Source organism: Siniperca chuatsi, linkage group LG17 (genome assembly GCF_020085105.1).
Source record: "Siniperca chuatsi isolate FFG_IHB_CAS linkage group LG17, ASM2008510v1, whole genome shotgun sequence".
Lineage (NCBI taxonomy): Eukaryota > Metazoa > Chordata > Actinopteri > Centrarchiformes > Sinipercidae > Siniperca > Siniperca chuatsi.
This window is the reverse complement of record NC_058058.1, coordinates 7,132,475-7,158,425: the sequence shown is the minus strand read 5'-3', so window position 1 is coordinate 7,158,425 and position 25,951 is coordinate 7,132,475. Positions and strand designations below refer to the sequence as shown.

General features: G+C 38.3%; 4 protein-coding genes across 8 annotated transcripts; 1 reads left to right on the top strand and 3 right to left on the bottom strand.

The window, feature by feature from the left end:
• Positions 1-425: 425 nt before the first annotated feature.
• On the bottom strand, positions 426-5,901 carry si:ch73-196l6.5 (riboflavin transporter 2). Of its 3 annotated transcripts, XM_044171607.1 has the most exons (6): positions 5,775-5,895; positions 5,435-5,481; positions 4,832-4,914; positions 2,859-3,888; positions 1,742-1,865; positions 426-1,599 (listed from the first exon to the last, which is right to left on the bottom strand). In XM_044171607.1, the coding sequence occupies exons 4-6, from the start codon at positions 3,869-3,871 to the stop codon at positions 1,390-1,392; spliced, it is 1,347 nt and encodes a 448-aa protein (XP_044027542.1). In that variant the 5' UTR covers positions 3,872-3,888; positions 4,832-4,914; positions 5,435-5,481; positions 5,775-5,895; the 3' UTR covers positions 426-1,389. The 3 variants fall into 3 exon arrangements, with proteins under 3 accessions (XP_044027542.1, XP_044027540.1, XP_044027541.1); XM_044171605.1 differs by lacking the exon at positions 4,832-4,914 and having other exon boundaries at positions 5,775-5,901; XM_044171606.1 differs by lacking the exons at positions 4,832-4,914; positions 5,435-5,481 and having other exon boundaries at positions 5,775-5,873.
• Positions 5,902-7,056: 1,155 nt separating this feature from the next.
• On the bottom strand, positions 7,057-12,585 carry slc52a2 (solute carrier family 52 member 2). The gene is made up of 4 exons (XM_044171603.1): positions 12,319-12,585; positions 9,699-10,554; positions 9,405-9,528; positions 7,057-8,860 (listed from the first exon to the last, which is right to left on the bottom strand). Exons 1-4 carry the CDS (start codon positions 12,467-12,469, stop codon positions 8,651-8,653), a joined length of 1,341 nt encoding a protein of 446 aa, XP_044027538.1. The 5' UTR covers positions 12,470-12,585; the 3' UTR covers positions 7,057-8,650.
• A 1,264-nt stretch (positions 12,586-13,849) lies between these two features.
• Positions 13,850-18,609, bottom strand: LOC122864277. Of its 3 annotated transcripts, none has more exons than XM_044171599.1 (4): positions 18,517-18,597; positions 17,559-17,688; positions 17,178-17,244; positions 13,850-16,869 (listed from the first exon to the last, which is right to left on the bottom strand). In XM_044171599.1, exons 3-4 carry the CDS (start codon positions 17,236-17,238, stop codon positions 14,300-14,302), a joined length of 2,631 nt encoding a protein of 876 aa, XP_044027534.1. In that variant the 5' UTR covers positions 17,239-17,244; positions 17,559-17,688; positions 18,517-18,597; the 3' UTR covers positions 13,850-14,299. The 3 variants fall into 3 exon arrangements, with proteins under 3 accessions (XP_044027534.1, XP_044027533.1, XP_044027532.1); XM_044171598.1 differs by having other exon boundaries at positions 17,576-17,688; XM_044171597.1 differs by lacking the exon at positions 17,559-17,688 and having other exon boundaries at positions 18,517-18,609.
• A 12-nt stretch (positions 18,610-18,621) lies between these two features.
• fbxl6 (F-box and leucine-rich repeat protein 6) lies at positions 18,622-25,803 on the top strand. Its single transcript, XM_044171600.1, has 10 exons — positions 18,622-18,733; positions 20,257-20,843; positions 21,703-21,861; positions 22,000-22,063; positions 22,593-22,724; positions 23,100-23,207; positions 23,332-23,445; positions 24,121-24,352; positions 24,719-24,962; positions 25,172-25,803. The coding sequence occupies exons 2-10, from the start codon at positions 20,314-20,316 to the stop codon at positions 25,299-25,301; spliced, it is 1,713 nt and encodes a 570-aa protein (XP_044027535.1). The 5' UTR covers positions 18,622-18,733; positions 20,257-20,313; the 3' UTR covers positions 25,302-25,803.
• Positions 25,804-25,951: the final 148 nt, after the last annotated feature.

Sequence of the window (25,951 nt, the reverse complement as noted above, 5' to 3'; positions counted from 1 at the left end):
GAGCAAATCCCTGCAGCCAGTTTCCAAAATCCTGTGGAAAGTCTTACTAGAAGAGTAGAGGCTGTTATAGCAACATGTTAACCCCATGGTTTTAGAGTGAGATGTTTAACGCTTAAATGTCGTTGGAAAATCCACGTGTCCACATATTTTTGGCCACAGGCAAATTAAGTGAAAACACCCGTGTGGGGGGACTAAAGGTATGTAGGGGCATTTGAATATTTGCATGTGTGTTTGCTATGTAATCCCCCCAAGAATGTTATTTATTTATTATTACATTTTACTTGATAACTTTATTTATTTATTTACTTATAGAAAGACAAAAGTGGCCCATGTTGCATTCTGAAAAATCTGTGAAATGTATGTTCAAGATCCTCTGTTGACTGATTGTCCAGTCAGGTCAGCATTTAAAGACAACAGGTGCATTATGTTCCTTTAGTTGGGATCTTTATAGTGTAATTTCAAATCATACAATAAACAATATGGTTAAAGCACATGTAAATTTAAAAAAATAATAATGTGATTGCAGAATTATTATATTACAAATCATTTGTTTCAACACAACTTATGTAAATACATTTTTCTACAAACTGTACTAGATATTGTTACTCTCAATACAATGAACTTTTAGTCCAGTCACATATAAATAGAAAGGTACATCACATTTTAAGAAAAATAAACAGGTTGAACCTAAGACTTGACAAATAAGAAAGACTCACAAATAAGTGTTGATGTTAAAGTAAAGTAAACTTAAAGTTTGAAACCGCAAATATGCTTCTAAGTTTTTGGAGTTACACAAATTTTCACCATGCTTATTTGTCAGTTCAGTGGTGATGATGATCTAAAAAAAGATATAACATAAAGGCAAAGAGTAGGCAATTAGTTGTTTTATCCCTAATAATTGCCACTCTGGCTATATAGTACCACCACACATGCTGTTGTCAGGGTAGATTTATATGACCCAAAATGTAATCCTCTTGAAATCCGAACTGTATCTATCAACCATTCATCACACAACATAAATTCACCACTTCAGCATCTGAAAAGTTTTCACCCTGTCTGAAGAAGCATGGTCAGTAAGGCTACATTATAATGAGCTCGCCTGTTGTATTTATGCACCTATATCTTTGTGGTTAACTTTAATTGTAACAAGTGGGAGCTCTCAAATGACAGATTCAGATTCAGATGTTGCAAAGTAAATAAATCCCAACAAAAAATAACAATTAACCTCTTAAAACGGTGGGTTTTCCATTTGGCCAAAATACCAAAGAAAGGGTGGGTCTTAAGAGGTTAATAGGCTTCCTCCATTGAACATCTTGGTTCAACAAAGATGTGAAACCTGTCGAGCCTTTTCTATATCTGCCTCCAGTCTCTTCTGCGTGGCGTCTTCATTTAGGGACATTTTGTGTTGCATGGGTCCCCTGATGAAAAGTAGCTGTACACACTGACCACTGGAAACATGCTCACAGCTCCTAGCAGAGAACCCAACTGCACTACAGCTCCACACCACACAAGAGCGCTGTGGCCCTCGTCACGCAGGATCACGCCGATGATCACCTTCACATAGGACAGAGTGAGAACAAAGAGGATCCAGACCAGCACCTGTTGAGCAGAGGGAGGTGAGTTTGAAACCTGCTGGATTCCTATATGTAGTGTTTCAGTAATATTCATTGATTATTACACAAGTGAATCGGAAGTTAATGGAGGTTATTGAAGCCTAAATGAAGCTAAACAGTGTACTCACAATGATGACACCACCTGAAGTTTCATTAACCAGCAGTGGACATGGACTCAGCACTGCCATGCCCATTATATAAGCTCCGACTCCACTGCCTATCACTGTGAGAGCTCCCATCAACAGCAGAGATCTGTGAAAGTATACATTACTTTTAAATTATTGGCTATTTCAGGGTTTGATTTGGGAGCCAGGATATATTAATGTTTGCATTTAAAGATTAAAACAAAAAATGCATCACACACAACGAGAGGTGTGACAATATATTGTGGCACAATATATCACAATACAAATATGACACAGAATTCATTGTGGAGCTGAAAATTTGATTGAAATATAACAAAATGTGAGCAGTTATGACTCTTTTGTGCCAGGAAGCACATTTAAATGTCATCCATTAGCACTGTGAACTGTCAGAGATCTAAACTGATGCCTGAAAACAGGTTTATAGAAATTTAAAAGCAGCATCTGTAAAGATGTATAAAAATTGAGGTTTGTGGCAAATTGATGTGTAGAGTCAATTTGAAAATGTAACCTTGGGCTCTCGGAAACTGGACAAATTTATTAATCGATTAATTGAGAAAATAAGGCAGGTTAATCGATAATAAGAATAGTTGTTTCGTCTACTGTGGTGTTCAGTGAATGATACTCCAACCAAGCTCTGCCAGTTTTCACTTTATCTTAATGAGCATGTGGACAATTTAATTCTTAATTTAGGTTTATGTAGATACAGACCAACATCATTTGTTCTGCAGAATGTATTCACATACAAGGGATTTGACTTATTTTTACTGTCAGTATCTTTAAACAAGATACATTTCTTTCATTAAATAGAATCAATTTTCCATTTTTCCAGAAAAAACACTAAAAGTAAGAATATTGAAACTTAAAGAGACTTTGTCCACACTTTATTTTTGTATTAACTTTCTTGCTCTTCCTGAGGTCTCTTCCTTTTTTTTCGAGGATAGAGGTTGTTACAGGCCGTCCAGATTGTAAAGCTTCAAGCTTGTGATTTTGGGCTATAAAAATAAAATTTACTAACTTTGTTAATAAAGTGTATCAAACTGTGAGCCCTGTACTGTGTCTTGTACCGAACTGTGAGCAGACCATATCATTGCACACTGACCTTATAGGGAAGAACATGGCGATGAAGCAGGCGAGAGGGTTTGACACAGCAGCCATGGTAGCTGATAAGTGATAGGCGTTGTTCCCGTATGGCAGGCATGAGTAGGACTGCACCGAGGGAAGCACCACGTTAGTCAGAGAATTCGCCCAAGCCAGGATCACAAAGATATAAAACACCTGCATCCAGCTGTAAGAGCCAGTGCCAAAGCTGCTTCTGGGCTTCTGGTTTGTAGATCTGTATGGATCCATCATGGGCTTCTGCTCGGCCCACTTCCTGTTTTTCTGAGATTTGTCTTTCACCCCGTTGGTGTATCGACCGTTTGGATGCTCCCTGGCCACAGATGGGTGGTAGTTCAGCAGCAGGAACGCCACCAGGCACACCAGCATCATGGCACTGAGGAAGAAGAAAAACACCTCAACTGAGAAGTTGGCTGGCTGATACTGAGCCCGGAGGTCAAAGGTCAAAGCACTGTTGGAGGTGTTCAGGGTGTGGTTTAGTGACTGTGTACTGTTAATGCAGTGTACCACCCCAACACCCTGGATCAAAGCCACTAGAGCAGGCAGCAGGCCGCTCACACCCTCTCCAATATAGTAGGTGGTCAGATACTGGGGCTTGAGGCGCATCATGAAGGGCAGGAAGGTGACGGAGGAAGTGCAGTCAACAGCAGAGAGGAAGAAAGTTAAGACGAGAAGGGCCACACTGCGAGGAACACCGGCTACAACAACAGTCTCCTTCCAGAAGAAACCCAGCAAGAAGCTCGCCACAGTACCCAGGCCGATGATCACGTATATGACAGCCGTCTCATTCAGGGCACCAGGCCGGAAGCGATGCATCAGAGTGACGAAGAGAGGCCCAACGTTGGCCATCTGGATGAGGACGGAGAGGTAAGAGGGCAGGTACCAACCCTCTGGGATCTGGGGGACAATGAGGGGCAGCTCCACCCACAGGCCGTTGATGGAGACCCAGGAGCCCATCCCAAACAGACACGCCAACAGGTGGGTGAGAAGGGACATGTTGGAGGTGTGTTTTTCTAGAAATAGATAAAAAGGTCTGTAAATTTCATAACACAGGTTAAATTCCAGACTTGTTTATCAAATGAACTCTGACCCTTAAGTCACTTCTGAATTTGAAAATTTGGACATCGAATCTGAAACTGTTATCAGTTTAGCCATGCTAGCACGCTAGAGTCCAGCACTTTCGTCCAGACTGAAATATTTCAACTATTGGATGGATTGCCATGAAAATTGGGACAGATATCCATGGTTATCAGAGGATGAATCCTCATTACTTTGATTATTAAACTTTTCCTCTAGTGCCACCAGCAGGTCAAAATTTTCATGTATCCAGTGAAATATCAAAACATCTACTGGATGAATTGGCAAAAACAATTGTACAAACATTCATGGTTCCCAGACAATGTTTCCTAATGACTTTGGTGACTTGCTGACTTTTCATCTCGTGCCACCACAAGGTTGACTTTTGTGGTTTTGACATTGGATGGATTTCCATGAAATTTGATACAGTCCTTTTCACCAGATAATAAATGCAGATGACTTTGGTGTTCACTTTACTTTTAATTTAGCACCATCATTGGGTCAGATTTTTCATTTGTCCAATATTTGTCCATTATATTTTGGTTTATGACCAAATACCTGCAAAACCTCAGCTGCCTCAGCTGTACTTTGTGTTTACTGCTTATTAGCACATGTTAGCGTTCTAACAAGCTAAACTAAGATGGTGAACATCGTAAACATTATACCTGCTAAACATAATGCTATCTGTAAAGGGACAGTTCACCCAAAAACACGATTAACATTATTATTTATCTATCCATGCATATTGTTTGAGTGAAATTTATTGAGCTTAGGAGCTAGGTTGTTGCTATTTCTAGAACAACTGGGCTCAGTTTATTATTTTGTGGACCTCAAATTGCTAAAAAAAAACTTGCCCCAAAACTATAATCACACATTTACCTGTGAAAATCCTTGTAACCCCCTCGTGAAGCAAAGCGAGCTTGTTCCCTGAACTACTACTGAAGTACTCTTGGTGTCTGTCTCTATTCAGAGCAGCAGCAAATAATGGGAAATAATTAAAATGCACAAAACAATAAGACAAGTCAACAAAAGCTTTACTACACAAAATGTCTACAGTAAACTCAACATCACAGATTAATGTGTTACCATGAGGAAGCATCCCTCTGCCAACGTGTGCTAAAGGTGCAGAACATGACTTATTCCTACATTTGGTTAATGTTTACTATTTTCCTGAAGTCTTGTCTTTTCCTGGTCTGCTAGCTGTGAAATTGTTTTATTTTGTGCAGAGTCACGTGAGCTGAAACATGTTACATGCTAAAAATGTTACATGCAAAGAACCAGATTTCATTTGATCACAGGCAGGGTGTGGGTTAAACCTGCTTAAAACACCAAGCATACAGCAAAGGAAACATGACCACCTACTGCACTGGTAACTATTACATAACCTAGGAAAACATCTGACCAGTGCATTGTTTATTTTAAAAAGAAATGTAGTGCATGCAGTGGAGTCTTGAATCAATGAAAAAAATAGAAAATAATTACCTGATATTGCAAAGTGTTAGAAGATAGTCCTCAAAGCACAGTGTTAACTAAAAAATAAGAATCAGGGTGTCTGAGACCACAGTCATAATTTAAAATAATCTCCAAAAGTTAGTTATAGTTAAACTCACTAAATGTGGATATTGAGCTTATGAACCTTAGAACATTAGTCATCAAATAAAACTGTTTAAATCATCAACATATTTAGATAAACAGCTCTGCGCATAATACATGAAAAATAACTGAGCCATCAGTCGACATTTTTCCCTGTTGAACACAAATTTCAAGCCATGAAAGTATTAAAAACAAATGGATGACAGTATGCGTCCCTGCAGATACTCACATGCTGTTTGGTGGAGAATTTGGGAGTTGTCTGCAGAGAGAAAGGAGCAGGAGTCCTGTGAAGTAAACTGTGTCTGTGCGTCGTTAAACCCTCCTTGGGGCAAGGGGTGTGAGAGCACGTAGCCAACCATGACACATGTTTGGTTAACTGATCATTGTCTCAACCTTAAAAACCTTCACTGTCAGAATTATCAAATAAACATCACATGTTGTGATTTACAGCCCCATCACCCCTATTTCTTTACCCCTAAGCAATTTCTTCAAAATGAGTGAGAGGCATTCAAGAATCTACAGAATTCATTAATTCTGCTGAAGGGGATTATGGGAGCAGAGGTGAAAATGAAGTGTTTACACCGTTCACTTACATAACTACACATTTCATTAGTTGTTGTCATGCAGACAAGGTATTACAAATCCCCATGCACTTTTTTTTTTTTAGAAAAATAAGGAAAAATATAACATTATGTGATTATTTGACAAAAATCCAAATTATCAAAAGCCAATGTGTTTGAATTCAATAGATCACGTGAGGCTCATTTTTCAAATATTAAAGGAATAGTTAAACAAAATGGGAAATACACTGATTCGCGAGAATGGTATCGATCTTCTCATCTAACTCTTGGCAAGAAAGTGAAGCGTATTTTCCAAAATGCTGGGACTATCCCTTTAATATCACATTTTGGAACGTAACTAGCAATGTCAGCGTTTAGCACATCAGTCTTTTATTTTAATATATATGTTTCAATACTTATTTATCCTCCAAATTAATAAATGGACACTAGTCCAATATTCTTCAGCAGATCAGTAATTTTCATTAGAGATAATTTTTCATTTGATATCAAGTGAACTTAGAAAACCCAAAACTCACCTACACATTAGAATGAATGTCGTGACTTTATAAAATCTTCTTCAGATATTGTTTTTGCTGCTTGTGGTGCAAAATGCTGGTCACTGAATTCAACTCATGATGCAAAAATATTCTTATATATCCTAAATACAGTTACCTACATCAATAAAGTCAGCCAATAAAGCAAGTCAGTCATCAAAGTTTAATACCATCTAGAAGTAAACATATAATACTGCAATATATAATTCATCCATGTTATTTTTTTTCTATTATCTGATTAAGTAATATCTATTGTTGTTGTAGTTCAGAGTTCATTGTACCTTCATACTGGATGGATAAGAGCTGATATCAATGTTTATCATGTTGGTTTCACAAATCATACAGGGAACAGCCAAAATATCCCCAACACTACTGTGTTACGACCAAAAAGCTTCAGCACCTTTTCAACAAATCTTTATTGTTTACCAGTCTTTTCATAAATACACTTATCAGCTATTTGATTTCACATGATGTTGTACACATGACTATCAAGTCCACAGTCATGAAAAAAGCAAAGGCACCTTCAATCACTTACTTCACTTTAAACAGTAATCAGTCCATTTAAAATCAGCACTGAATTTAACAGATTGATAAAGAAAAAAAGCAGGATTACCAATATAAAGTTAAGGCAATGATAACAGATATTCTTCCTCTGTAAACTTCTCATGACTTAAATTAAATTATTACATTTGATGTACTGTAGCAGCATAATAGCTTAATAAAAGGACCTTACAAGGTATTAGTGCACATCAAAGATATACATTATTATAAAGACTGAGATGACACAATCCCTTGTTTACCAAAACTGTTCACTTATTACTTTACTACTCATCAAGGCCAGACATTGTTCCCTTAAGGTAACATAACATTAGTGTATATTTGGAATCAATAAAATCCAAAATGACTAGTAAATTACATAAAATGTTGGTATAAAACATTATGAGAAAGTAAAATCTGAAGGAAACTGAAATTTGTGAAAGCCGTGTTTTGTCAAGCTCAACATTTTTCAGGCACAGAGAAATAATTTTGGCATGAAATCAAGGAATGTCACTGCATCTATGAACTGTTTAAAGTTGCAAAGCTGCATTACAAATTATACAGTTTTCATAATACTGACTTCAGCACAACTGAATTGTATATCTTGACTGATGAAACTGTAAATAATCATATTGTATGCTTACATGGGATCAAAGCGAAGAGGTAGGCAAACATTTGAAAATAGTAGTGTGATGATAATAATAATATTGTAATTCTGATTGAACATTAGGCTCTCTTCACATTCATTTTTAAAACTGCTGTGAGGACATCAGTTTACTTGAAAGTGGAAAGGAGTACGGAAAATGAGCCTGAGAAGATTAAAATGACTTTAAACTAAATGAATGACAAGGTATAAAAAAAAAGCCAAGTCATCCGCATACAATAGTGAAATACATTTTTTTTTTTTTTTAAAAACACTCCTCGCCTTTCTGTTTGGATGGACTGTAGTTTGCAACTAACAGCGTGAATAATTCTCATGAATTAGATTCAGGAGCAACAAATGTGGATTAATAAATTAATGATTGTGTCCCTGAGTAAACAACTTTTCACATGATCTGTTGTAGTGGGGAAAAAAATCCATCAGCAGCTGTTTTTGCTACAGTAAACAACTTCAACTACAGAGATTCATTATAAAATACCACACAAAGCGCTTGTGGTATTACTGCATCATACGTATTTTACATCCCCTTGGCCAATGTGCAACAACACAATGCTCCCATTATCTGGGAATGTTTTTACTTTCACAGGCTCAGAGGCCTCTGAATCAGGAGGGGATGCCTCATTGGTGGTATGATCCCCAAGAAAGATGAGGCCAAGACAGATCTGGTGCTTCCCCTCAGGAACAGGAACCCAAACACAGCGTTAAAAACAGTAATTTCCCATGAAGAATGAATGGGAACCGTGTCCATAAAAACAGAATTCAGAAAAACTACTAATTACATATCTCAATCCTGCTAACTGCAGTTATCCACACATTCTTTAGCCCAGGCAAACACCTGGTAGATGTTGACCAGAGGGAACATGGTGAGGGCTCCGATGAGGGAGCCGGCCTGGATAGAGATGCCGCACCACAGCAGGGCAGCGTGACCTGCCTCGTGAAGCAAAGTCCCAATCACCACCTTCAGGTAGGAGAAGAGGCCGGTGAAAATAATCCAGGAAATGACCTGTAGGGGGCACAAGCGAGTTGCTTTTAGTAGTAGTAAATCAGTGGTGGACATGGAGAACAGGGAGAAAAAAAAGATGAGGCTTAAGCTTTGTTGTTTTAGAGATCTGATATAAGAAATGTGTAAAGCAGGCTATCAAAACCAGAGTCCTGGCAACATAAGCAAACAACCCCACAACTGGCATCACTTTTTGATTTTAATATTGATAAATCCTGACGTGTGCAAGGAAATGTGTGATACCACGTTTTTCCAACTGAGCTCGCCCACTTCAAACCAGTGAGAAGAGCACTGAGCAGAAATTAGTTTTCATACAGACTAAAATGTGTCACAAAGAGTAGGAAAGACTATTTTATTTGGGCAAAGTTCTGACAAGGCTGCTTGTGTTGACATGATTTAATAACTTTGACTTTTATTAACTGAAAAAAATTATTCTCAAAGTGATGCATTGAAAAAAGTGTTTCTTTGGTATCAGGACTAAAACCCAGGTACTGTATTGATACATTTGAAACGATACCCAGCTCTAGAAATATGTACCACCACTCACCACTAAAGCCACACCAGCAGGGTTTCCCAGGAGTGGAGGACAGGGGCTGAGTGCCGCTAACGCCATGAGATATGCAGCAAATACTCCCCCTGCTAAAGACAAGAAGCCCAGACCACTGGAGGACCTGGAAGACAACAATGGGGCCAATCACAAGACTGTAACCAAAGTTTTTACAAGAAAGAATGGTCACAACTATCAAATGTAAAAATAACATAATTTCATATTTAAAAAGTTGTTGGGCTCAAAAAAAGTACAAAATAATGTGTGTGTTCAATCACTCTTATATTTTCTCACCTCAGGATAACAAACATAGCTAGAAAGCAGGCCAGGGGGTTTGCTATGTTTCCAAGGACCACAGAGAGGTGAAAGGTCATGGTGCCATAGGGCAAACAGGAGAAACTCTGCACAGACGGCAGGACCCCGTTGGTGAGGGCGTTGGAGACGGCAAGCAGTGACAGCAGGTAGATGTTCCGCTGTTTCCAAAATGTCTGAGCAGGTGACTGCTCCTCCACCTGCACCTGCTCCTCAGATACCGGTGTCCCGCCGTTGTGTAGCGGGTGTGTTTCCTCTCCGTTTTTTGTTGCTGCCGCATTGACAGACTCCTGTGGCGGTGCATCTTCCTGTGACCCTGTCTGTCTTCGTGTTAAAGCCCAGAAACTCAGAGCTGAGACTGACAGCATGATACACAAGAACCAGAAGAAGTTCTGTGCAGGAAAGTTCTCTTTTAAATACTCTGGCTGCACTGTGCCATTGACAGTTTTACACTCCAGCTTGCCAACGCCTTGCCCTAAAGCCACAATACAAGGGAACAAAGCGCTGAAGCCCTGACCAATGAAGAAAGTACGAATATACTGAGGGGGGTAACGAAACATAAAAGGCAGGAAGGTGACGTTGGATGTACAGCAAACCAAAGACAACACAAAGGTGAAGAGCAGGAACAGCAGTGACCTTTTTTCTCCAGCTATTGTGACAATGTGTGACCAGAAGACAGCCAGAAGAGCGGACACTACCACTGCCAGCACCTGGATGCAGTGGATGACGAGGCGTTCGTTTAAACGTCCTGGAGCACAGTGGTGTGTGATGGTCACTGCTATTGGACCAAGGTTCCCAAACGCTATCAGCACTGAGATGTAGGCAGGCAGGTTCCACCCTAAAACAAGAAAAGACAGTCAGTTATGGTAATGAGGTATAGCGGTACAGGCTGACCCCTTCAACCCTAGACGCAAACTGTTTCAGACACTTCCCTGCGGCAGGAGGCTGCGGCCCATCAGGACCAAAACCTTACGCCACAAAAACAGCCCGGGACCCCTACTGACACTGACTCTCATACCCACCCAACCCCCCCTTATGGTACAGTAAACTCATACTATAAACATTTGCACATTCCCATATAAATATTTTGCACATTGCACAAACTGTCATTGAAATAACAGTCATATTGTACATATTCTTGATTATTTTCTTATATTTTTTAATATTCTTTAATAGCTTATTGTATATATATTTTATATTTATGATTCTTGACCTGCAGTACTTGCTTTATCTTTCTTTATATGTTTACTATGTTTACAGATAAAAAACACAATATTCATTATATTTTTTTCTTATTCTTAAAATAAAAAAAAAGTGAATGTTTGGGGTTGATTTGCTTTCAGCAATACTTACAAACTTGAACTTCTCTGGTAAATAAAAAATTACTTATTTTCAGGCTTCCACAGTATTCTACTGATCTTGAGATACATTGCTTGGTTCATTTTAGTATTTTATCAGTTATTGACAGGATAATTGTCTTACAGGGTGTCAGCAGGGTTCACCAAGTTAAACTGATGAGACCTTTTTAATACCACATAGATGTATTACCTGTTTTATGATCATACTGGCCAAAATATGAAAGTATGATGGAAAACCACTAGAATAATTTATTATCACATCATTTTTTTCCCAGTAGTATACAACAATAGTTCCTAAAGAATGAATTTAATGAACGCCCATAAAATGGATTAACCAATTAAGAATGATTAATTAATTCAAGTGAATTAAAGTTTTTGCTAAAACTGACACTTGCTCATTACAAGCTGAGGAGCTTCTAGCTACAGTAGCTACCAATAGAGACAGTGTTTGCTACAGGTCTGATGCTGTTGACTGAAACTCCACAACTTTAGCGCCAACAGTGTGCTGGAGTTCACAACATTTATTTAATATATTACTTTACAGGACAGGGTAAAATACTCTATTGCAAGAACAAGTGCTGCATGAAAAAGTATAGTAAGTAAAAATATTAACAGCTAAATGAATTATAAGTATCAAAAGTAAAAGTACTCATTATGCAACAGAATGTTATAAAATACATTACTGAATTATTATTATTATTATGAATTGATTAGTGTATAAGCATTTTCCTTTGGTAGCTGGTGGAGGTGCATTTACATTTAACTATAATATATGTATGTTATGTATGTATATACACTGTTGGGTAGTTTAATCTATAACAATACATCATAGTTTAAAACTGACCACATGCTTTGTATGTAAAACCTGAATCTGTAAAGTAACCAGTAACTACAGATGTCAAATAAATGTAGTGGAGTAATAAGTACAATGCTTCCCTCTGAAATGTAGTTAAGTAGAAACATAAAGTATCACAAAATTTTAATAAAATACCTGCAACTACGAATTAATATTTCGTACTTCTGAATTGAGAAACCATCACAATAGCACACCTGCAAGTTAAATATGTATCTAGCTAAGGATCATTTAGCACAAGCTAACATCGCCAGGTTTTGGGTTTAAGTCCCACTGAAGCCACCAAAGCTTGAATAATAAAGCAAAGGGATCCAAATGGGGTGACTGTGTTTAAAAAGAAAAAAGCCAGATACGGTGAACATATCTTATGTCCAGAAGTTGGACCACTGACCTTCGGGCAGCACATTGACAACCACCGGGAGCTCGACCCACAGACTGTTGACGGAAATCCAGGAGCCCATGGCGAACAGAGCAATCAGCCCGTGGGTCACCGCTGCACTGCTCCACCAGCTACCGGCCATGGTGCCGCTTACTCCGGCCATGAGAACAAATAAAAAGCTTGACTTTGTTTAGGTAAAACGTCTTCTTCTTCTACAGGCTGCAGTAACAGGAAGAATGGTGGACGCGCACACATTGTTCCCGCCCCTTCGGTTGCCTTCGCTTACCCCTCGTAAGTTCCTAAGTCACCGTCAAAACTGTTCAGACCAACTGGTGTTGCTACATGTTTTTTTCCGCCATTGTGCGTTTTCCGCATTCTTGGCTGTATCAAGCTATTCCCGTGAAAATAATACCTAAACATAAAAGTTCTCTCCGATCTAAAATGACCCAGTTCAGTGTGCGACAGCGGCTGATAGTTGTTGCTCCATGGTAACCGCGTTTATCAGTTTCCCGAGAAACTTGAAGGCACCATCGCCTCAGAAATCCGTAGACCACCGGTAAAATACTGGTGCGTTTGTTTTTCCACCCGCTGACAACTGATGCGGGCGGCATCTAAGAGACACAGCTCACTCAAAAGGGTTTTCCCTAAAAAGGTTAGACTTGGGGACCTTTATTTGACAATTCTTTGTACTTATGCACTGAGCAGCTGTAAATATGTTTATACTGTATGTGGTGACATATCTTATGTGTATTTATATTTCCATAAATTGCACTACTTTATATTCATTGCACTGCTGTTCTGCCCAGTCCAATTCATTATTGTACATATCCATGAGTATACTTCTGTTTATAGTAATGTCATCTGTATATAATGTTCATAGTACCACTTGTAAATATTTTCATAATATTGCTCTATCCTGCATTTATGCACACACTTTATATCCTGCACTTGCTTATTGCACTTCTGGTTAGACCAAAACTGCATTTCTTTGCCTTGTACTTGTACATGTGTAATGACAATAAAGTTGAATCTAATCTAATCTAATTTACCTATAGCTTAGATACAACTTCAAAAGCAAATACCAATACTATAACATCAAATCAAATGGTTGGTGTTCATGATAAGGCTTGAAGATTACATTATCTTCTTTAAAAGTCATAGTGGGTTTGGTTCCCTTCTTTGCCTATATATTTGGAAAAATAAATTAAGAGTTTGACATTTGTCACAGTGACCTCAATAAGTCTGTCATTACTGCCTCTCTATTTTCTTGAGCCCCTCCCACTCAACGCTTTTATAAGCATGAACTCCTTGACATTGTTGATGCCTGTGGTGCAACCACAAATGCCCTTCAAATCTGAGAAACACAAGGTTATTATGTGGCTGACAAAAACAAAATCCTGACTGATGGCGGAAATTAGTCATGAACTTGAACTAAAGCTGGGTTCATTTTGTAACACTGAACTCTGGTCTCATTGTCGAGACAGTAGCCTAACCTTTTCTAGTTTATCATACAGGTCAAAGGACAAAGTAAATATCAACAAAATATGAACAAAGATGTTTATTTTGACAGTGGTTCATATAACATCTTTTAAGTCAGCAGTGATTATTGACTGACCTCTGCATGATCACAATGGGTACAATCTCATATAAAAACAACAAGTTTCCTTCTCAGAAACAAAAAAGTTCACTTTCTATAAAAGCACTGTTACAATACAGCACCATGCAAATCAGCTAATTATTTCATATCAAGAGCCACAAAATCAAACCTTATCATTTCAACGATTGGCATTGAAAACACAGTATGTAACACAAATATGACGGCTGTATCTGGCATATATATATAAAATATTAGTGTGGAAAGATTGAGGTCATTGTGTGTATTTCTGCTTAGTTTGTTAGAATCATATGACAAAGTCACATGTTAACACAATTTCAAAGTCATTTATCATCCTCTATCCCTCAATATCGCACTTTATAGATGCAATGAAAGCTCTCATGTGCGGCTGCTTTCACTCTGATCATTTGCAGCATCTGCTGCGTCTTGGACCACAGGCTTTGCTTTCGTCTTTCTAGGCGCCCAAACAAGAGAGTACCCAGGTTTAACACGAGGAAGTGCGAGCTTCAGCTTCAACACCATGTGTGTGCTGTTGTGGAAAACACAATCCAAGTTTGGGTCTGTGTTGTTCAGAATCATTTTCTGGTAAAGTATCTCACAACGGACTGCTTCGCGTTTCTCAGCTCGGGGTTTTCCATCAAAACGCAGCAGCATTTTGTCAACATCCTGCTGTGACTTGCATGGCCCTCCGTTTTTTCTCACTGTAGCTATTATGTAATCCCTATCCATGTTCTCCTCACGCTCTTCTTGATGCACCCTTCCTGCCTTTTCGCCTTTACTTCTGTAACCTTTCTTCGACTGCGGGCTGTAGTCATCTTTTTGGCCAACGTGGGTATTCGTTTTAGCTTGCCAACCAGAAGATTCATCGGAGCTGCTGTCAGATGAACCAGATCGGTCATCATCTTCCTCAGAGCTATCCGATGACAGGTTCTTGTGTGAGGAGCGTTTGGAGGACCTGTCAGGTCTTGTCTTCTTGTAAGGGTATGCATGGCCGAAGGGATATTCCGCCATCAAGACGGAGAATGTGCAACTTACCAGTTGTAAGCTCAAATCTGGTGAAGGGACCTGAGAAAATGTTCCTCCTGGCAGGAAATCCTTCAGGTGTTCCTCAGTGACAGCAGCAATCACCTTTACCATTCTCTTCAAGCAAGCTCTGATTAGGTCCCTATTTGTGTGCCAGTGACCACAGTAATGAAACACTCCATCAAAGGTTTTCTCCTGCAGTGGGAACTGCAGAAAAACATTTGTGGCCCCTTCAGGTTCCAGCAGTGTTGAAGGATCTTTGGACCAATCAAGGAACTTTTGGTAAAGACAGAGTATGTACTGGCCGAAGAGCGAGTACTCTCCTCCACTTTTTAGAAGCTGCCAGTAAGGGCCGAGGATTTTGCAGTAAACGATGGCCAGAACGCACACAAGGCTCTGAATCACAGAATCATTAGCATCAGAGGCAACACTCTCTAGAATAATGTTTGGGCATTTGTCGTTGTCAAGTGACAGCAAATCAGAGAAGAAGAGAGCGATCTCTTTGTGATGGTGAATAAGACCCGCTGCAGCTTCAAAGTAGTTGTTGAATCGGTTTGACTCATTTACTGCAAGTCTGGAGGGATTTTTCTTTTCCTCACAGAAAGCTACCCAGTGTTTTCTGTAGTTTTGCGTATCAGGGGTGCGAGGGCTTAAAATATCACAAGCCATGTGAATGTAGCGTGAAGTGGCGCTTTCTGACAAATTCACAAAGTTCTTGAATTTTGGAAGCTTGTCGCGGCCAAGTTTCTCTCCCGTTGATACAATGATCTCCTTTTCAAAGCTCATAATCTGCTGCTCAATAGCATCGTGCAGGTCAACAAGGAAATTGGCGTTGTAGTTTAAAAACACCACAGGAGATGCAAGTGAAATGTCTTCACAGAGTGAGTCAAGTTTTTTCTCAAACTCTGCCATGGCTGGATGCTCCTTGCATGTTAGAGTATACTGATTTCTTAGGAGATCTAAGGAAACTTGCTTGCATGCTGTGGTTTTCCCACCGTATACACTTGACAGCTTTTGGACAGACAGCATTGCAATGTCAAGCAGGGTCAAGGCCTCTCCTTTTTTATCTGAGGTATCTTCTCCGCTGTTGGATACATCCAAATCCTCATCACTTTCACCACATACAGAGACATGTTCTTTTAGTATTACTTTCTTTACAACCCCTCTGTTCATCTCAGACTCCTCGCCTTGCATGATTTCATAGCTCTCGTATTCCTCCTTGATTGTAACTTTTTCATAATTTACAGTGTCGTCTCTTTTCATGCGTTTCTTCACAATAAATTTAGGTGTTCTTTTCCGCACCAGTTCAAATGGACTTTGAAGCAGATTTTCCATCACTGCATTCCTCCTGTGACTTCTTGTTTCATAATTGCGGTAATGCAATTTTAACTTTTTTATCTTGGCTCTAAGGACTTTATATGCCTTTTGAATATCCCCATTCTTACAAAACTCAGGGTTGAAGTTTCTAAGCCAAGTAACTAAAACGACTGGTGCAATTTTCTCCCTGGTGACAAAGTTACTCAACTCGAAAATCAATCCATTCGTGACTTCAATTGACTGTGCTCGCTCTGAAAAATCCCTCATTTCCAAAAGATGGTGTCGTTCAACTCCAATGCTATCACATATTGGGCCAACAAAGTTAAAGTTGACGTCTGATTCCAGGAAGGTCAGCCTTGCGTCGCTTCCCAGACTCAGTGTTGTTGCGATGCCTCTTTCAACCAAACGACGAAAGTCAGCTGACTGATGACTGGGAAAAATTTTCTTGAGCCAATCTACAATGGCAATCCACGGAAAATTATTGTCCTCTCTCAAAAGTCCTACTTGAATCAAAAGTCTGTTCTTGCTTGGTGCCTTTTCTAGCTCTAATCCTTCTCCCGACTGAGGACCAATGAAGTCTGCAACAAGCTTCCAATAGTACTCATCTCCTGAAAAACAGAAAAGTTAGCAAGTGAGCAGAAAAGTAATACTTGACAAAGGATGACTGAATGAAAGGATGGGTGGAGGTGGGGATTGCTAAACAAAATCTGTGATAGTACTGGACTAAATTATATTTGTTTGTGCTTTCTCAAAAATGACAAGGTAACCACTAGAGATACAACGTTTTCTGGAAGTATGGGGATTATGCTATAAAAATACAATAATGCTAGAAAATTATTCAGTAATAAGTTATTATATAGAGAATTAGCTCATAGTCGTCGTAATAACAGCTTTACTATATGGCCATTTTACTTACTCAGATTAGCTTCAGTTACGGCCGCTTTACCACAAAGGGAGAAATCTTCACCTTCCTCCATTGTGTGCTGTTTTAAAAGAGAGACAGAGTAGAAAAGTTTCAATCCTCAGCATCTAGAACCATAACCACTTAAATAAGAAAGGGGACGTGTACAGTAAGATAAAATTCTTGAGTCATGTATTACAGTTATGGACAGCTAGTTTTATATTAGTTTGCGATACCTTTAGGTTCATTTATTCAATCCCGAAAAGCAGAGAAAACTAATCTGGAGACTATTACTATTACTAATACAAATGTATTAATCCATCAAAATGTAAAAGACAAAAATGCTGTTAAGCAAAACTGCATCATGGCACTAACAAACAAACAATGAACATTTACAGGAACAAGTGTCACACTTTGAGTGTTGTCCTAGAGAATGCACTGCTGCAGAAAAATGCCTCCCCTTGGCATTAGCATGCACAACGACACGATACTGAAGCTCTGTAGGAAAAGTAACTCCTTTCATTCCCTAAAAAAGAAAATTTATTGTAAACACTTTGCTGTTAAGTTAGAGGTCATTCTAATACACTTCAATGTTGCCAAATTGCATCTAAAGATTTGAATGATTTCGGTGGTGCTGTTGAATTGTATTATGTTGTACTATGAGAGGTGTTTCTAACATTTAGTCCACCCTCACTGATATAAATACTGTGGACAAAATATTAAAAACGCCACTCATAATAACACAATAGTACAGCAGCACCACAGACTACAGCTTCCAAAATGACCATTTTAACACCTCAGTTTCAACAAAACCTGAACATTATAACCTTCATGAGGGTAGGGTGTATTGCAGGGCCGCTGTATTAGACTGCATTAGTTTTAGACAAAATACTTCAACTGAAAAATTAGTGTGCATCTGTGTTATTTTGTGCCACCTTGTGGGAGTTGGGGGTCCAGGCAATGAAGGGAATCCCTCCCACCACCCCTGGATGTTATATACTAACTGTACACATTTAAGAATAAGACTTTGTTTTATTTCTTTCCCATCTTTTTATGTTTTAATTTTTATTTATTTATTTTAGGGGACAATGCACATTGATCTACATCACTGTAAATGTGCTTGTGTTAGCCAAAAGGCTAATTTTCAACTGTTGTCCACTGCATGCTAATGTTAGCATTGTGAGCAACTTGCTAGTGTTAGCACCAACTTTACCTGCATGAAATTCAGCATACTAAACTGCAATAATCCGTGAATAATACCAGAACAGAGGAGCTGTGGTGCAAGCTGTAGCATTTCCAAAGAATTCAAAATAAACAAGCAGTAAAAGTAGCATTTAAAAGCATAAGTTCTTACCCAGAGACTAGACCAACTTGAAACTCATCTTCGTTCCTTCTCACAACCATGCTCACAACACACTATGAGTAAACTATGGGCTGGCCAGTGATTGGATAGTTTTACAGAAGGCGGGCTGTTGTCGACGTCTCCACCAATCACAGAGGGGATGTGAAATGCATTGTGGGTCTACTATTAAGGCTAGAGGTTGCCAACCGTTTTCAAGAACTAGCAGCAGGTAATGTAAATTAGCAACACAGAAATACTCTTGTTTTTATTTCAGAAAGTATTTCTGTTTGTTTTTATTTGTTGTCAACGAAGCAACAGTTACTATGCCTTTGTTCTGCTACGTTATGTTGCATGGCGACTTGTTAACTAACGTTAGTTAATTGAAGCACAGTAACGTTAGCTTAGTTTACGTTTAACGTTACCGAGAGATTCATTCAGCTATGCTAATTTAACTTACAAATTAACGATGCTATGATGGGTAAATGCTTAGTTTAACGCCACAAATTTATTTTATAGTCTTTTTTTCTTAATACAAAACACAAGACAATAACTAGGATGGATGTGTCTGTCTGTCTGTTTACAAAGAATCGAGGATGCGCACGCAGCTTCGAGATACACAACACACTTTGGTGAAATTAGTCTGTTAGAAGAAAATGTCTCCGAGACACTCGTCCTCGCATTTTCAAAACCTTTTAGAACAGGCTACACGTTGATAGACAACTAACGACCCTACCTGGCTAACATTACCCATGGTGTCCTACAGTTTCCTGGACATGCATTTTCCAACCTATATACTCATATGTTGGAAGGGATGTTTACATCTCGAGATTTTGAACATTGTCCACCCATCAATTTTGCGATTTGTGCAATTAATAGCATAACAACTCCTCATAATGTACCAGCACGCACCCAACCCAGTGCAGGATTCTGCTGCAAAAGATTATACAGATGCTCCTGATTCTGTACTATCCCCTGTAGCTCCGACTTTGCTGAGAAATCTGGGCTTTTGTGTGTCATCTACAGCATCAGCAGGAGATTCAAGTGTTAAGAAATATGTAGAATTTGATGTATTGTAAGTAAGACACTAGATATGATTGTGATCTCATGAGTTACTCTGTTATATTTATTTTCTCTCCATCCACTCTCCTGCATCTCTCCCCATTGACTATGCAGGGCTAGACAGTAACGGTTGCTAGGTTGCCATTGGCAACCTTTTTGATAAATTGGCAACCAATTCTTGGCCTTTTTAACATATAAAAAATATGGACAGCAAACAGCACAGTGCGCACAGGCACCTGTTTTAGAGACAATGGCGAAGCAAGTTAAGTTCGACTAACCCGTCAACATCACAAACGAATGCTGGAATTTTGTTTACCAGGAATTGAGGGTGGATATGTTAACTGATAACACTTAAGATTCAAATTCTATAAAGTATCAGATAAAACACAAACTACAAAGAATTTTGTTCGGTTACTGAAATTAAGCTTTTAAACATTCTTTTATGTCACATTTTCATTATTAAGCTGATGTATCTTAATTACTCAAAATATAAGGTGATTAAAAATGGCAACCATATTTTCAGTTTTGGCCACCAAAAGCTGATGCCTGGTTGCCAGAGTGGCAACCACTTTTAAAAGTTAGTGTTGAGTTCTGTACTATGTATATGACATTCTTATCCACAATGAAGAGATTAAATCATCCACACAGATACAGATTGATCTAATTCTAATTCTGTTTTCTGTCACTTCTCAGCAAATGACTGGTTTTCTTGGAATGAAGCTTGTGATAAAGACTAGTTAGCAGCACACGATGGATTCCTCTGAAGCAGAGGCTTTAAATAACAATGAGAGAAGAGAAGACACCCCACCAAGCACATCAAATACATCAGGTCAAGGAGAAGATGGACCAAAGCCAAAGAGGGTATCTTTGAAGAGGACCACTGGTAAACCTGCAAAAGCCAAGAAGCAAAAAAAGGCCAGAGTCTCCAGGCCTGCCCCGCTTGGCTACACTGTTCATCAAGGGGAAGATATGCTTCTTGTCATATCGAGTTCTACTTCTCAGTACGATGGTTCAGCCTGGACTCCCCCAAAGAAGGGAAGCAAAAAGAAGAAAATAACTAAAGGAAAAGGGAAAGCTATTCGGATTAAGCAAAAAAAGAAAGCCTGTGCCAAGCCTACACTGGCAAATACCCCAATTGCCAAGGAAAATGAGGACACTAATTTGTTTGTGCCACAGAAGGCAACAGACCACAGATGGGGTGAGAGGCTTCCTGAGGAGGTGCTAATCAATATTTTTCAGATGGTGGTCGTCCAAGATGGCGCTGTACCATTTCTATGCAGGTAATAAACACATATATTTGATTTGATGTAGCTGGGTTTAGTGAATACTTACGAATCAGAGATTTATACTATGACCTGACTGAGATACAGCATATAGGACTGGAAGATATTATTGTTTGTCGATTTTCGGTGGAAACATATCATGATGATCATATGATCATATCGTATTATAGTTTAACAATTTTATGTTGTTCAAATGGATGATTCCAAAATTGTAAGTAAACACTAGCAAAATAAATATATGTGTGTGTGTGTGTGTGTGTGTGTATATTTATATACATGGGAAGAGTTTTGTCTGTTTCAATGCGTAACAGCTTTACACATTTCTTTGCATTGAATCTTTGCATCAATGTCATTATTTTATGTATGATTCTGTATGCATCTGCAATATCATGATTAGGACTGCAAATAACAATTATTTTCATAATTGTTTAAACTGCTGATTCATTAATCATTTGGTCTATAAAATGTCAGAACATAGCGAAGAATTAGCTCAAGTTGACGTCTTGTCCGACCAACGATCCAAAACCCAAATATATTCAACTTACTAACATAGAAGACCAAGAAAACAAGCAAATATTCACATTTGATTGCAGTGAGTTTTTTACATTTTGCCTTAAAAATGATTAATCAAGACATTTTCTGTTGATTGGCTAATCTATTAATCAACAGTTTGACCTCTAATTGTTATATAAAGATACCAGAAAAGTGTTATTTTGTGATTAATATCAATAATAATATAAGTATCTTGATATTGATTTTAACTATATCATCCAGCTGGAGTACTGTGCTATTTGGGAACCACAAATTCCACAATGAAATAAATCCCTTTTTTTTTTCTTGGGCGTTTCTGGTGTAGGGTGGGGAGAGTTTGTCGTCTGTGGAACGCTGCTGCCTCCAGTCCGGTCCTGTGGCGTAAGGTCACTGTAGATCACTGCTGGATTGCATCAGGGAAAAAACAGCTACCTAAAACTGAGAAGATGATTAAGGACACTTTTTACTGGCTGGCACAAAACAGGTCTGTATTGTTAGTTTTATGAATAGTTTCGACATGTACATTATGTGAGCTTTGATTGATTTGTGCTTAGATGACCTATATTTTTAATACTGGTGCTATCTTGAAAATGAAATAATAAACTCTATTTCTTGTTTTTAGATTCTCCCAGCTACGAGACTTCTCTCTCTGTCACTGCACAAAGAATGTTAGCTATGCAGTTGAGGTAAGTCATCAAGATGAGATATCTGCCCTTTTCAACATTATTGGGCTCTAGAACTGAAATGATTATTCAATTAATTAATCAGTGGGTATTAACTGGGCAACTATTTTGATAATGTATTAAATGATTCAGTAATTTTTCATGCAAAATGCCAAACATTTGCTGATTCCAGCTTCTCAGATGTGAGGACCTGATGCTATTCTTTGTCATATACAGTAAACAGTAAAGTTAAAGAATAAAACATGCCATTTGAATACATCACCAAGGTCTTGGGGAAATTATGATAAGCATTTTTTGCTATTTTCTGACATTTTATAGACAAAGCGATTTATTGAGATGAAAGTAATTGTTAGTTGCAGTCTTAATGGGCTCTATTAGAAGACATTTTGTTTCAAGTTAAGAGATTTTTTTTTTTAACAAAATATTGCCTGATAAATTACAGGTTAGATTTTGTCCAAATCCTAAGAACTAAACTTACCAACACATTTTGTGTTTACTATGTTTTTTCTGTTTATGTTGGGATCAAATTTAGGTTGTGTCGCAGTTCTGCCCTCACCTTCGCTCCCTCAAGCTCTCCTACTGTACAGGTCTGACAGCGGCAGCCTTCCATAGTCTTGGTCTGCACAGCCGGTTTCTGCAGAGCATAAATCTCCAGTATTCAGAGGTACATCAAGAACCAGCTCAGTAAACTGTTTTTGTAGAAAAATGTATTTTTCTGCTGTCAGCTTAAGAATTGACAGGTTAAGAATATTCATTCACTCACCTTTATTTATACAGTGTGGTCCAATGGGAGCCGTTCACTCTGTTTTGCATGGACTTGACAATAAAAGCAAAGGCAAAAAAATCCAACAGTTGGACAAACTTACAAGACTGCAAATGAAAGATAAGGATGAAATAGAATAGGATCTCTAAATTTTGGATCGTTATTGTCCAATTTGATACACCAGTCACAGCCAGCAATTCCCAGCAGCTGTTCATTTCCCACCTGCTTGGTTACATATAGAATTGTAGATTTGTAGAAAACTTGTTTTTGCTGTAGTTTCAGGTTGACGGAGTCCTGGAGTACCTTGAAAGTCATGGGAGCCAGATCAAGCAAATTTTATTCACTCATGGACTAAAGAATGACAGACTTCTAACTGCCATCACTGTAAGCCCCCCCCCCCTTATTTTTTTTCTCCATATGTTTTGCATTACACAGCCCAAGCCATGGAGCACAGATGAACTTGGTACACACAACATATTAACCAACATAGGCCTATTTGTTTTTTCAGAGGGGATACTGTCCTGATTTGGAGTTGTTGGAGGTCAACACAAAGCTCGACAGTAAAGATTGTGAACTTCCAGTTTGCATCCAGGCACTACAGATGGCATCCCCTAAACTAAAGGTAAAAAAAAAAAATGTAAATCTAATATTTCAGTTCTCTATGCTAATGTGACTATTGTGACTATATCTAAATCTGAATTGCTAATTGTATGATAATGTTTCATGTATTTGGCACTATAATTTCCTTGCTTTGAAGGTGCAGCGCTGCTAAATGAAGACACTGGTCATTACAAATGAAATGCAGCTCTTGTGTACATATGAAGCGTAATGCTATTAGAGCTGAAACAATTAATCCATTAGTCAATCAACAGAAAATTTATTGGCAACTATTTTGATAATTAATTAATCGTTTGTAATTTCTTTAAGCAAAAATGGTAAACTTAAGCTGGTACCAGCTTTCCAAATGTGAGGATTTGATGCTTTTCTTCATCATAATCACTGTAAACTGAATATATTTGGTTTTTGGACTGTTGGTCAGACTTTTGACCACCTTGAGCTCTCAAAAAATAAAATGGGCATTTTTCATGATTAATTGAGAAAATAGTCAGCAGATTAATCGATAATAAATATAATCATTAGTTGCAGCCCTAAATTCTATCTTGTCCACTGTCAGTGATACATTTTACACTTCCCATGTTATGTGTCAGTGTGTATTGAATCAATATACTGTATGTGTGCACCGTGTTCTCCCATGAAACTTGTACATCTATTCTACATCTGTTGTACTTCTCACCAGACCTTCCGGATGCTGAATGTCAGACCTCTGCATAAGACAATGCGCAATGGTGCCGATGCAACACTAGGCTTCCCATTACTGGAGGAGCTATGTATCGCAACCACATCTTATTCCTATATGACCGACAAAGATTTGTGGGACATTCTCTTTGGCTCTACCAGGCTGCGGGTGCTGGACCTGCGAGGTTGTTCGCGAATCACACCATCTGGTCTCGCAACACTACCTTGTCTTGGTAGGGCTAAGTCATGAGATTTATACTTAAATAAATAAATAAATTTTGGGTTATTAAGTGACTTAAATATGATTTAAAACGGGACCTAATTTACTGAAAGGCTTAGTTTGGTCTTTTGGTCTTTTCATATTTAATCCACAATGGTCTGAAGTATGTATTGGAGGCACAGAAATACTTACTTTTACTATGGGTTTTTTTTTAAATAATTAATGCCTTTGAGCACTTACACAAAGGTATAGTAATTATTTTGAATTTATAAAAAAAAAAAAAAACCCAGCTGTGTCCGTAATATCAGTGGTCTGAATTTGCATCCAAAACCCATTTGTTAATCAACGCTACCTTCTTCTTCTGTGTGTGATTTGGCAGAGCTTGAGTGTCTGTTCTGGGGACAGTATTTTAGCAGCAATATTGGGTTGTCATCACCTAAGGCGGGGCTTCACATGGTGACCCAGAAATGGAGTCAAACACTGCAACAGCTTGACATTGCAAATCAGCTTTTCACTGAGGAGGACTTGGAGATTGCAATGAGTCACCTTGCTCAGGCAACAGAGGCTGAGACCCTGCGTTCACTCAACCTGAGTGGGACCAGGATCACACCGTCTGCCCTTAGGTACTCAATAGTTTTCCCTCTTAACTCTTACCAGTCCAAATAATCCAATAAACTATGAACCAACACTTTAAAGAGACAATCTGTAGGCGTACAGAACTGAGAATGTATCACGCATTCACACTTGTAAATCCTGAGTACTGCAGGTTTAGCATTATCATTCTCTTTTCAAGAATCTCACAAGAAAACAATGTTTGTACTTTATTTTGCAGGTCAGTCATTGGCCAAATGACTGCTCTTAGTTACCTCAACCTTTCATCCTGCCGTTATCTTCCAAGAGGAGTGAAGAGAATTTACCGTGGCCAAGAAGACATTCGTCAACTGCTGGACAAATTGGAGTAGTTCTCATATTCATTTGATTCCAGAAATTGTAAATCAAATTTACAAGGCCTACATCAATGTCTTAAAACTTGCCTCTGTGGATTATGTTGTAGCATAGACTGCATAGCATATTTTACCCTCAGGTGTTTTTGTAAATGTTTTATATGTATACTGTTTACACAAAACAATTCATGCAAAAACACTCCTTACTGTTGCTAGAAAGCAAAAACCAAGGGTTTGGAATCCCATGAGAAAACCTGTTGCTGCAATATTATTGTCAGTTAAGAGTTAGTAACACTGTCTAAATGTAGCTCAAGGTGTGACATTGACATGTTGGATTTGAATACATTTATATGAATCACCTCAATTGTAAACCTACAGGGACATTCAGTTGTGTATACCAGGATTTTTTTTTGTATGTAATTTTTGACTATTTTCTTACACCAAGTTATAATAATTCCAGACAAAAGTTTGTCAAGAGGTATTTGAAATTAAAGATACATGTTCAGCATATCACTATAAAGTTGGTTATATACTTTCTTTCCACTAGAGAGTGCTGTACTTTAAACTACAAATGTTTAAATTTAATTTGCCTTATTGTTGAATTAGAAGTATTATGGGTGCTTCGATGGCTCTAAAAGGTTTCCAACCGATGTGAGGACTCTTCAACC

Excerpts from the sequence above, each read along its gene's own strand:
- si:ch73-196l6.5 (XM_044171605.1), bottom strand. The coding sequence starts at position 3,871 with ATGTCCCTTCTCACCCACCTGTTGGCGTGTCTGTTTGGGATGGGCTCC. Across the intron at positions 1,866-2,858 it reads GCCATGTTCTTCCCTATAAG|ATCTCTGCTGTTGATGGGAG; the intron begins GTCAGTGTGCAA and ends ATACTTTCACAG. Across the intron at positions 1,600-1,741 it reads CTTCAGGTGGTGTCATCATT|GTGCTGGTCTGGATCCTCTT; the intron begins GTGAGTACACTG and ends TCTGCTCAACAG.
- slc52a2 (XM_044171603.1), bottom strand. The coding sequence starts at position 12,469 with ATGGCCGGAGTAAGCGGCACCATGGCCGGTAGCTGGTGGAGCAGTGCA. Across the intron at positions 9,529-9,698 it reads GCTATGTTTGTTATCCTGAG|GTCCTCCAGTGGTCTGGGCT; the intron begins GTGAGAAAATAT and ends GTTGTCTTCCAG. Across the intron at positions 8,861-9,404 it reads CTGCTGGTGTGGCTTTAGTG|GTCATTTCCTGGATTATTTT; the intron begins GTGAGTGGTGGT and ends TGCCCCCTACAG.
- LOC122864277 (XM_044171597.1), bottom strand. The coding sequence starts at position 17,238 with ATGGAGGAAGGTGAAGATTTCTCCCTTTGTGGTAAAGCGGCCGTAACT. Across the intron at positions 16,870-17,177 it reads CGTAACTGAAGCTAATCTGA|GAGATGAGTACTATTGGAAG; the intron begins GTAAGTAAAATG and ends TCTGTTTTTCAG.
- fbxl6 (XM_044171600.1), top strand. The coding sequence starts at position 20,314 with ATGGATTCCTCTGAAGCAGAGGCTTTAAATAACAATGAGAGAAGAGAA. Across the intron at positions 22,725-23,099 it reads TAAATCTCCAGTATTCAGAG|TTTCAGGTTGACGGAGTCCT; the intron begins GTACATCAAGAA and ends TTTTTGCTGTAG. Across the intron at positions 24,353-24,718 it reads CGCAACACTACCTTGTCTTG|AGCTTGAGTGTCTGTTCTGG; the intron begins GTAGGGCTAAGT and ends GTGATTTGGCAG.